The sequence below is a fragment of the Myotis lucifugus genome, unplaced genomic scaffold, assembly GCF_000147115.1.
Source record: "Myotis lucifugus unplaced genomic scaffold, Myoluc2.0 scaffold_390, whole genome shotgun sequence".
Taxonomy (NCBI): Eukaryota; Metazoa; Chordata; class Mammalia; order Chiroptera; family Vespertilionidae; genus Myotis; species Myotis lucifugus.
In genome coordinates this window covers 930,995-943,627 of record NW_005871438.1, presented here as the reverse complement: position 1 = coordinate 943,627, position 12,633 = coordinate 930,995, and the positions used below count along the sequence as shown (strand labels likewise).

The window sequence follows — 12,633 nt, the reverse complement described above, 5'->3', positions numbered from 1 at the left end:
TACACTGCTACAGCGGTGTACGGACACAAGCTAGCTGACGTGAAAGTCACTCTTCAAGGAATCTCTCATCTGCCAAATGTTTAAAAATCTGCACTTTCTAACCTCAAGGAGATACAGCCCTTTTTTCTACTTTCAATGCCTAGAAAGCAAGGCTAATATTAATGATCAAGTTGTATCACACTATTCATGAATTTCAAATAAAACTTACCAAAATCTACAAGTTTAACTCCGCCTTCTGTGGTCAACAGGATGTTATTTCCTTTTACATCACGATGGATGGTTTTGTTGTTATGCAAATGTTGAAGTCCCTAGAAGGTAGAAAATATCTCCTTTTAAAGAAAGCACCAGCCCGTGGTGTGGCTCAGTGGGTGAGTGTCAACCTATGAACCAGGTTCATCCCTGGTCAGGGCACATGCCCAGGTTGCAGGACTCAATCCCCCATGGAGGGAGTGTAGGAGGCAGTAGATCAATGATTCCTTCTCATCATTGATGCTTCTATCTTTCTCTCCCTCTCTGAAATCAATAAAAATATATTAAAAGAAAAGAAAGCATCAAACAAAAACATTTTCAGATGATTGCATTTGTACAAAACCTATAAGAAACACAGTGAAAATTAAGATTCAAGCATTCTTAAATGTTTAATATTGAATTAGTCATATCAAGTTATATCACTTTCACTTTGGGCTATATAAAAATTCCAAAAAGCAGAGCATGCCCTTAACTCTCATCAAATATTTTATTGAAAATGTGTTGATCTCAATAAAAGAAAATGCTTATATACTTATCCTATCTAATAATAGACAAACATGGTAATTGACCGTACCTTCGCTACGCTTCCATTGGCTAATCAGGGTGATATGCAAATTAACTGAAAACAAAGATGGCGGTTAACTGCCAACAAAGATGGCGGTTAATTTGCATATGTAGGCACAATGCTGGGAGGTGAAAGGGGAAGGACGGAAGCCGCCTACCGCTGACGGTGATCGGAAACCCAGGTGGCAGACAAGAGCTGGGTGGCAGGGCCACCTTTACCCTGCCCTCCAGCCCGTGATCGGAGAAGCTGGGTGGGGCGGGGAAGAGGCGACCACTGGCAGCCGCCTCTTCCCTGCCACCCCCCCCCCCCCACCAGTGATCTGTGATCAGAGAGGCCGGTGTTCAGAGAAGTACCTGTATTTTTTTTTTCAAAGTACCTGTATTTTTAATAATTTCTTGATGTGGTAAAAGAATTTTACATTACGATCCAAGGGTGGTGGGGTGAGGAGAAGGAACAGCAGAACAATCCAACAAACAAAAGGGAAACAGAAATGCATGGTGGAAGGGATTTGAAGGGTGGGTAGGGGCATTGCCCAACTAAAATGCAATTGGTTTGTTACTGAGTACTATTCATGGGAAGACAGCATCCTGAATCCTTCTCTATACAGTACATTAGGAGTAAAAATGATGCATCCAGGTGGAAATATGATTAGGGGTTGGAAGACAGACATGGAAAGAAGAAGTCAGAAATAGACACTGAGAGAGTCACTGGCTGGCTGGCTGCAAATACTGACTCTCCAGTAGTGATAGAATAAAAAAGTGGGGGAAATCTCTGGAAGATTCAAGAGATAGGGGGCAACTCTTCTATGGTTTTGACTTGCCCAGCAGATTTCCACATACACACATGTACACGCCTATGTTTGCATGCACACACATATACATATAACTGACTGCCTTCCCTGGAAGCACAGAAGAAGAAGAAGCCGCCAGAAGAAGAAGCCACCCACCTTTGGTCCAGGCACCAGCGCCTGCGGCTGGCTGCAGCCCAGGAGATGGACAAGCCACCCGCCCGAGGTCCCAGGCTGCAGTCACCCGGAGAAGTTGCCAGCCCCTGTGGTCCAGGGCGCCAGCACCTGTGACCAGGGAAATAGGTTCCCTCTTCTCTTACTGCAGTCATTACTTCAATATTCCCCTTCTGAATTTCTCTCCTGTGCTGCAACCCAACTCCACTTTTCATTGGAAGGATACGGAACAGGGAGAGCAGTGTTAAAAGCTTACATTTTTAAGCCGGTAAGATTGGTACTTAAACATATAAATGGAAAACTAGAGTCCTTAAGGTAACAAAGGCTACAAAGGACAGGGACAGCGTAGACCTATTATATCCAGCAATCCATATGGGGACTGAAAACTTTGTAATGGTGACAATTAGTGAAGATATGAATCAACTAAAATAATTGACAGGGACAATTCTTCCATCTTTGAAAATATCTACATCAAATCTGTTTAAATAGATTTTCATCTGCATAATATAACACATTCTGACAAGACCACCACCACCACCAATGTGGTCAGTGTTATGCTGATAAATGTTTAATAACTGAGGGACCCTCCCCCCCCCGCACAAATTTTTGTGCACCGAGCTACTAGTTTTAAATAATGGCAAATAAAAACCTAACTCTTAGTAAAAAATACACATCATCTACCTCATCATAATCACAATCTCAGAAATATACTTAGGAGATCAAAACTCAAGGTTCTGTTGACAAAAGGAGGGTAGATTTCCAGTGGAAAAAAGGAATTAGCTGTGCTAAACATTTCAGATTTTGGATATGTACTCTTGCATTAATAAATTCTAATGTATTATTTTTCTAAAAATAGGATCCACATTTTCTATTTAACGAGAAATGCCTCAAATAATTAATGCATAAACAATTTAAATTGCCTTACCATTAGTGCTTCACGTAAAATATAGGCAATTAAGGACTCATTCATTCTTTTCCCCTTTTTCAGAAATCCTTTCACAAGATCAGTCACTGATCCTCCATTGCACAGCTATAAAAGAATATTTTAAGATCGATATTAAAATGAATATGACATTTTAAGGACTTGCTATAAAAGTTTCTACAAAACATTTTTTAAATTATCCAATTTTTGTTTCAAATTATTATTTTCATCATCCTTATGGTTTCATAAATAAATGAACATATAAACTTATAACTACTTTACAATTACTTATTGGAACACAGTTTTCATGAGTTAATTTTTAGAAGAGAATCTGAAGCACTGGACCTGATTCTTAAATTCAAGGATAAGAATCATGATTCTACAAATTAGTCCCACCTTTTAGTATCTAGGGCTTAAAAGCATTCTTGATTTCTGATAGCTTAATTAATAGTGCAATAGGTTCCATGACTTCAGTACATGGCTACATACTGTTTTACATGTGCATTAATTTAAAAACATGACTTCTTTCTGGAAAATTGCAGAATGCTTTGAAGTAAGGATTACAAATAATATTTTATAGGAAACTGTTTTAAATATCATGTTTTCCATGCTCTTTAGCCTCTTCCCCCCACACTCCCCCCACCTGCAAAGTAGAGGACTCTAAATGGAAAAGCAAAAGGGAAGAGCATGGTAGGAGAATTTTTCACATCCACGTTCTCTAAAGTTAGGAAACATGAAACCCCACAGAAAATTCTCAAAGGAGCTGCATATTTGCAGAACATAGAAACACTGATATTAGCAGTGGAATATGAGACAGGAGATACCCAGGCAAATGACCTCAGAATCAACAAAGCTTTGATACATGAACACTGGATCCCCTCATCTCTGCCCCTTTAGCCTTTGTCTTCAACCTGCCTCTTCTCTGGGGGCTCTCGCCCATATTCTCCTTACCTTGACCCATGAGGCCTCCGCTCCTATCTGCCTTGGTATCCACAAACTCCTGGAAAGTGAAAGAGCCATAATTTCCCTGATTCTACTAACCTAAATGAGGCAGAGGAAGGAGGTGAGAGGAAGTATATTCCTAGCATCCTAGTTTCAAACACTGAACACATTTTCTCACAAACCTTTCTCTACCGTGATAATTAGGTTTTACTGGATGCCTGAACACTTGGAATACATTATGAATTAAATAAGTGATAATAAATATGCTTTGTACCAAGCATATTTCAAATCCATTTACAGTATTATCTCTATGACTCACCACTCTCTAAAATAGGCATTATTATCACGTCCATATTAAAGATTGGAAAACGGAGACACAAAATAGTAAAGTAACTTGCAAAAGGTCACGCAGTTGTGACAGACTAGTTTGTGGACTCAGACAGTCTAATTATAGAGTTGAACTTCACACTTCACCATGATCCCCCAATAGGTTTTATGGGCTGGCTGGTTGATCTAACCATCACGTATACATTGTTTCTCTAAGAGAATGTTTTAAAATCTAAACATGAACTTACAAATGAACATTTAGATGGAACCCCATTTATAACCAGTGTCTTTCTACATTCAGAGAAATTTTTTTTCCAGCTTATGCAGTAGGTACAGTCCTAACATTCCAACACCTGCATTTTCTTCTGTATCCAGTCCTCTAACTGGATAGACAGAAAAGGGTTCTGCCCTGGCAGCAGAATACAGTGTTACAGTGCCTCCATTGTGGCCCAGCATAATTAGTTCATAACATGACTCACAAATTGCCCTAGCGGTTTGGCCCGGTGGATAGAGTGTTGGCTCTCAGACTGCAGGGTACCGGGTTCGATTCTGCACAAGAGCACGTTCCTTGGTCGCAGGCTCAATCCCTGGCCCCTAAGGCAACCAATCAATGTGTCTCTCTCACATCGCTACTTCTCTCCCTCTCTCTGTCTCTCCTCCTCCCTTCCATTCTCTCTTACCAAAAAAAAAATAAATAAATAAAAAATAGCAATGGAAAAAATATCCTCATGTGAGGATTAACTAAAAAGGTTCAGAATTGACTGAAAAGAAATTAGAGCCCTTTAAATTGCAAGGAACTTATTGAAAAGAACCAAGTCTCAGGACCAGTTTGAAAATTTCTGAAAATAATTGCAGAGCGACTAAAAGTTTTTCCTGTTTCTCCAAAGTGTGCCTCTCTTTGGATGCACCTTCTGTGCTTGACTATTATGTTAATGCAAGAGTAAACAGATAGAATGTCCCAGGGGGAATAAAGAAACCCAAAGAATGCGTAGTAAATAAAATTTTAAAATGCAATCATACAATTTGCACTAAGCAGTTCAGATTTTACTTTCTGATATCAATTTTTATTTAAAACAGGTCTTTTCCCCATCTATTATAGGTTAGAATACAGAATTCCATGTATTGTATATATACTATATATAATATATACTTTACTTTTTAAAAAGTAAGGTATATTGAAGAGTAAGTTGCATTATAATAAAATTCACCCAATTTAGTGCACGATTCTGAATGTTGACAAATGTATTAGTCACATAATCACTACCACAATGGAACAAATCCATCACACAAAAATCTTCCTTTATGTCTCTTTGTAGTCAAGTTCTTTTCCTAGCTCCTGGCAACTACCAGCCTGGTTTCTGTCCCTACAGATTTTGTCATAGAAATTGAATCTTAAGATGTGTAGCCCATTAAATCTGGCTTCTTTGACCTAGCATAATAAATCTGAGATTCATCTATGTTGTTGCACATTACTTTTTAATTGTTGTTTTAATAATGTCGTTTATGCCCTTTTTTGATGTTGAGTATTCTATTGAATAAAGGACTATTTGTTTAATCATTCACAATTGAAAGACATTTGAGTTGTTTCCAGTTTGGGGAAATTATAACTACTAAACATTCACATATAGGTTTTTGTAAGAATACTAGAGGCCTGAGGCACGAAATTTGTGCAAGAGTAGGCCTTCCTTCCCCCCCCCTCCCCCGCTGCCGGCACCGGCTTCCCTCTGGTACCCAGGACCCAGGCTTCCCTCCGGCCACCAGCAGGCACCTGGGACCTGGGCTTCCCTCACAGCCCAGCTTCGTCTTGAAGGTCATCCAGAAGGACGTCTGGTCTAATTAACATATTACACTTTTATTATTATAGATGGTTTTCATTTATCTTAGGTTAATACCTAAGAGAGGGAATGGCTGGGTCCTATGGGTCATATATTTGACCTTCTAAGCAACTGCCAAACTATTTTCCAGAGTGGCTATCACATTCTGCATTCCCACAAGCATTATATAAAATTTTTCTCCTATATTTTCTTGAGGAAGTTTTATATGTTTAGATTTTAAATGTAGGTAGTTCTATGATGCATTTTGTGGTAATTTTTGTATATGGTGTGAGGTATGGATTATATATGGATGTCCAATTGTTACAGCACACTTTTCTACTAGTCCAAAGTGTCCAAGAAACAGAAGATACAACTCTGAGTTGAGTTTAAAATCTAGCTGCCAACATCAAAAGAAGGGGAACTTTAAGTGTTCAGTATATTATTAAGTGAAAAAGGCAATCTGAAGGCTACATACTTGACATTCTAGAATGTTCTTTAATCAAACAAAATTAAAGTATAATTTTCTTAAACCAGAGCTAGAGTTATAATACAGCATAATACAGCAGCACTGTACTTAAGCTGTAGTCACACATTAAAAAAGAAATCCTAAATCAAAAGGGATGACATTCTATAAACAGATCATTATAACTAACTTCCAGAGACAGCCTTTATAATTTTTCTAAATGTATTCTGTCTTTACCATGTTAGAAGAGGATATAAGATTTTTATTCAAATTTCTGATAAAGGACTACTTATTTCTGCAGTTGGCAATTCTGTCTTGTGCTATTTTTCAATTGCGTTTTGTTTAAGAATGCTCAAAGGTCATTTGGTTAGTCTGACAATATTCTATGAAAGGCCAGTAAAGCAGAAACTATTATTTTCTTCTTCTTTTTTTAATAAATGAAGGGAGGTTTTTTATTTTTTTTAATTTATTTTATTGATTACAGAGAGGAAGGGAGAGGGAGAGACAGGAACATTAATGATGAGAGAGAATCATTGATTGGCTGTCTCCTGCATGCCCCTTACTGGGGATCGAGTCCACAACCCGGGTCTGTGCCCTGACCGGGAATTGAACCATGACCTCTTGGTTCATAGGTCAATGCTCAATCACTGAGCCACACCAGCTGGGCAGAAACTCTTATTTTCTAACACTCATTCTAGTTTTTACTTTGCTCATTTTATAAAAGTGCTCTCAACACTCACGTTTAAGTACTTTTGTAGAAACTAATCTTTAACAAATGCTCACTAGTAAAAATTTTGTATCCATTATGTTAATGCAAGAGTAAACAGCTTAAAATGCAATCATACACTTGGTAAGTGTATGTGTAATGTTATAAGACACTGCTGTACTGTTTCTAAAGAGTGTTTTACACTGCCTAGGCAATGCGTAAAAGTTCAATTTGCTCTGCAACTTCAAAAATATTTGGTATTAATAATCTTTTTAATTTTAGCCATTTTAGTTTTGATGTACTAGTAGTCTAAGTATGGTTTTAATTTGAACTTCACTAAAGATATTGAACACATTTTATATATATATACTTTTGTGAAGCGCCCAAATTTTTTACTCACATTTTTAAAAATTGGGTAGATACACTTTATTAGGTGAAATTTCTGTCTATTCCTAGAGTTTACCACAAATGGATGTTGAATTTTGGCACATTTTTAATGATTTTCTTCTCTTTCTCTTAACACAGTGAATTATGATGCAGTGAATTTTAATGTGCAAACAATTTATTGTAATAAACTTGCATTCCTGGGATTAATACTACTCAGTTATGATGTATTAACATTTTTATATCTTACTGGATGTGATATGTTAACATTTTGTGAAGGATTTTTGCATCTATGTTCATGTGGAATGGTAGAATATAGTTCTCTTTTTTTGCAATATCTTTATATTCTTTTGTCAGCATAATGTTGGCCTCATAAATTAGTAAAAAGACTTATCTCTTTACTAAATATTTCATATGATTTTTTTTCCAGAATGGTTATGTGAGGAACTCTTAGACCCATTCTTTAGTGAAACAACCATAACTGGTAAAAATCATAAAAATAACCATTTAAAATCTTTGGAGCCCTGGCCAGTGTGGCTCAGTTGTTTGGGTATCATCCCGTGCACTGAACGGTGGCTGGTTCAACTCCAGGTCTGGGTTGTGGGCTTGATCCCAGGTAAGGGGAGTGCACGAGTCAGCTGAGGGATGTTTGGCTCTCACATCAATGTTTCTCTCTCTCTCTCTCTCTCTCTCTCTCTCTCTCTCATACTCTTTGTCTAAAAGTCAATTTAAAACATCTTTTATGAAAAATAACATCTTTGCAAATTTTGTAAGGGCATATGGCAAGTGAAGAAACATTCAAGAACAGAACTAAATCTCAGTAAGAACAGCAAGAGTCTGAGACACTTGAACCTCCCTACTTTCCTCGCCTCTGACCAGCACAATGACAAAAGTTCTACTCTGGTGAAGTGTTTCCAAGAAGATGGGGTTCTCTCTCCCCAAGGTCTATAGAATCTTCCCAAGAGGGGCAGACCACCATCATTTTTCACCCTTCTCCCCAACTCTGAATCACAGATACTAAAATCCAGGTATGTGTGAGAGGCTCTATCTTCTACCCAGCTCCCATTCATAAAATGGAGTTCTAACTCAAGAGTAGGAAGTCAAGCCCTGGAGTGTTGCTCAGTGGTGAGAACATCAGCCAGTGCACCGAAGGGTTGTGGGATCGATTCTCAGTCAAGGGCATATACCTGGGTTGCAGGTTTGATCCCCAGCCCCGTAGGAGGCAACCAATTAACGTTGTCTCTCTCACATCGATGTTTCTCTCTCTTTCTCTCTCAAACCCCTCCCTCCCTTCCATTCTCTCTTAACAACAACAACAAAATCAGTGGAAAAAATATCCTTGGGTAAGAATTAACAAAATAAAAAAAAAAGAGTTGCAAACCAAGAATAGTAGGGGTCCCCATTATCCTCACACCATGCCATCAGACACAATTTGAGAAAACCAGAATCTACCTCTCTGGTCCTCAACCCTGATTATAAAGTAGGATGTCACTTTAAGAGATGGGGGGGACCACTGTCCAGCTGCTAACTCCAGAACAGTAGCCCAGATATTTTGCCCAGGGAGAGAAGTAGGACATAAAAACAGAGAGCTCCCACACTCTCCCCAATGGACTTGACTTTATTTGAGAGAGCAGATGAGGTAGTCCAAGCCTAAGGGTACTCTTGAAAATAGTGGCAACCTCAGTAATTGCAAGGAGGCTGGTAGATAGCAGCATGAGAGCAAGCAGCTAACCATACACGGTTTAGAAGAGCGACTCAGGAAAGAAGAAGCTGGGTCGGAACCAGCTTCAAAGACCTCTAAGACCAGCCTCAAAAAATACCCATTTAGAGAGGCCTGAATTTAATTAGATCAGACAATGAATCAATTTATACCCCAGGACATACATTGTGGAAAGCAATAGAGGAATTAGCTGACAATTAGTGTAACCAATAGCTGGGTGTTATATCAACAGAGGCAGACAGCCTCATATAAGGATCAGGGGAAAACACAAAGGAAGCACCGTTCAAGCCATTGTTGCCCCAGGGTGACTGTGAAGGAACCCAGGGCTTTGACCTCTGAGGAGCAACATCAGAGGCTTCCTGCTGTGGGGGACATATTTCACTAACGCAATCCAGCCAAGTCACTAAACAAATAAAAAAGCAAAGATAACATAAATGCCCCCAAGGGATTAACATCCAGAGTTCCTACAATAATATGTCCAGTTTTAAATGAAAAAGTTATGAAATATGCAAAGAAATAAGAAAATTTGTGCATACAAATGAAGGTGACAGAAACTGCCTGTGAGAGGGCCCAGATATTGAACTTAGCAAGCAGGATATATAAAATGTTAAAAAAAAAAAAATTACTGAAGGAAACCATCTTTAAGAAGTGAAGAAAGGTATGATGGCAATGTCTCATCAAATAGAGAATATCAATAAAAAGATACAATGCACACACACACACAAATAAGTAAAAATAAAAATTCTGGAGTTTAAAAGTAGAATAATGTAAGTGAAAATTCACTAGGGTAACTGAACAGTGGATTTGAACTGACAGAAGAAGGAGTCCACAACTTTAAGAGAGATCATCTGAGATTATGAAACATGAAAAGAGAGAGGAAAGAATACCTTCATTATAGGAACAGTCTCAGAGAAAGGTATGCACACCAACATATATGTTATGGGAATCAAGAATAGAAGAGAGAATATAGAGCAGAAAAAAAATCTTGGAAGAAATAACAGCAGACACTTGCCAAATTTAAAGAAAATATTAATCAATACATCCAAGAAGCATAAACACAAAGAGATTATAGTCAGTCACATAAAATAAAAATGTTGAAAGCCTAAGATAAAAAGAAAATTTTGAAAGTAGCAGGGAAAAAATGAATTCTCATGTACAAGGGACCCTAATAAGGCTGACTTCTCATCAAAAGCAGCGGAGGCAGTAGGAAGAAGGATGACATATTCAAGTTGCTAGAGCAAAAACTGTCCACAAGAATCTTATCCAGCAAAACTATCTTTCAAAAATGAAGAGGAAATACATTCGTACATAAACAAAACTGAGAGAATTTGTTGCTACCAGATCCACCTTATAAGAAATACTAAAGGAAATTCTTCAGGATAAAAGCAAGTGATCACAGACAGTGCGAATATTATAGGACAGTGAAAAGCTAGGAAAATTCCAGGACGAGTGAAACAGGGAAACTAAAACAGGAAAATTAAACAAAGCCAAAAAGCTTTGCAAGCTGCTTGTAGCAGGACCTTATCTTGAGAACAAAGGGTTAAAACCTCTCCTTCTCACAAAAGAACGCAGGAGAGGAGGGAGAAGAGAAAGGGGAGGGGAGAAGGAGGAATCCTAATTCAACTTCTCACTAACCAGACTACTTAGTGCAAATCATCCTGGAGTTGTTAAGGCAGCAGTGAGGAGGGGGAGGGGAAAGTGCAGTCTTATCTCATCCCACTGTGTAAACAGAAAAGCCAGCAGTCTGGGGGTTTAATTGCCAGGTGCTTCTCACAAATTGTGAAAAAGCCATAACAAAGAAGAGGGGTGACCTTCAGAATTAATCTATACCAGGATAATTAGCAGAGGAATTAAAAACAACAACTTATTAACAGGAGGGTATATAATGCCTCGAACCCCCACCCAAAGGAGCTCTTCATGTTAGCTGAGAGTCCATCTGTGATTCATAAGGCAGATGTATAGATTTGCTTGTATTGCTTCTTAAATAAATATGCATGCTTTTAATTTTTATGTGTATATTTTTATTGATTTCAGAGAGGAAGGAAGAGGGAAAGAGAGATAGAAACATCAATGATGAGAGAGAATCATTGATCAGCTGCCTCTTGCACGCCACCCACTGGGGATCAAGCCCGCAACCCAGGCATGTGCTCTTGACAGGAATCGAACCTCGGACCCTTTAGTCCACAGGCCGATGCTCTATCCACCAAGCCAAACCGGCTAGGGCTTTAATTTTTTAATAAATTCATTTTAACACAATCCAATCAGGGTCACTCCTTTAAATTCATTTATACAATGAGACAAGAACTGAGGTGGAGAGAGCCCTCTCCCTCTGACTCAGGGATGTCCAATAACACACTTCTGCACCAATTTGCAGTCCCACCAACAGTGCACAAGTGTTCTCCTCTCCAGCATATGTTTATTTGTTTTAAATGGTCTTTCTCCACCATCTGACTGTGAGCTCCATGATCACAGTTTGTCTTGCTCTCTACTGAATGCCCAAAGTCTACCAAAATGCCTGGGCCAAAGTCACAGATGATATTTATGGAATAAATGACAGGTTGGATAAACTTAAGTTCTGTACACTTATGCGTGCACACAGATGCATACAAAATGACAGAATGGCATCTTTTCACATGGTTTATAAGGTACCTCTTCAAAGTGTGACGTTTTTTAGTTATCAGTAATTTCAATAAAATATAGTAATGTAGTAAATTCTGTACTTGAATAAAATACTGATAAGATATGAATGAGAGCTGTCATCATCACCTAATAGATGGTTCCTAATGTGTGCTTTCATAGTAGGTAAAATTTTCACATTACTTTTCCAATGTGTAAACTAGAAGCAGTACTTTTAATGTATTATCTACACTAATAAAAGAGAAACATGGTAATTAGCGTACGACCGCTACCCTTCCCATTGGCTAATCAGCATATCCTTATGCAAATTAACTGTCAGCCAAGATGGCGGCCAGCAGCCATGCACTGAAGCGAGCAGGGAGGCTTGCTTGCTCCAGTGACTGGCGAACTCCAACGTTCCCCGCCTGCCGCTGCCTGCCTCTCAGCTGCAACTCTAAGCAACTATGTACTATGTTGCAAATAAGAAGCTAAACAAAACCCCTGAAACCGGCTTTCATTCAGCCAGGCTTCAGCCAGCCGGACCGCAACATTGTATCGATGTTTTCAGCAGCGCGGCCTCAGAGCTAAAGCTGGCCCAGAATAAAAAAAAAAAGAAAAAGAAAAAAAGGAGCGGTTGGGAGCTTCAGTCACCCGCTTCTGGAAAACAGCCCTCAGCCCCTCACCCAGACTGGCCAGGCACCCCAGTGGGGACCCCCACCCTGATCCAGGACACCCTTCAGGGCAAACCAGCCAGCCCCTACCCATGCACCAGGCCTCTATCCTATATAGTAAAAGGGTAATATGCCTCCCGGCACCGGGATCAGCGGAGCCGAGAGGCCTCCCGGCACCGGGATCAGTGTGACAGGGGGCAGCGCCCAAACCCCCTGATCAGCCCTGCTCTGTGCCTGATAGGGGGAGCTCCCCAATCCCCTGATCGCCCTGCGGCTCTGTGTGTGACAGGGGG

At 39.3% G+C, this 12,633-nt stretch overlaps 1 protein-coding gene across 1 annotated transcript in view; it reads right to left on the bottom strand.

Annotated features, from left to right (window-relative positions):
- Positions 1 to 208: 208 nt before the first annotated feature.
- The window catches only part of LOC102441986 (myosin-IIIa-like), a gene marked incomplete at its 3' end in the record, with an annotated part of 23,841 nt that continues 11,416 nt past the window's right edge, over positions 209 to 12,633 (bottom strand). The window contains exons 3-4 of the mRNA XM_006101997.3: positions 2,701 to 2,805; positions 209 to 308 (exon numbers count right to left, since the gene is read on the bottom strand). Of these exons, the coding sequence (XP_006102059.1) occupies positions 209 to 308; positions 2,701 to 2,805 (205 nt within the window). The remainder of the gene's footprint in view (positions 309 to 2,700; positions 2,806 to 12,633) is intronic.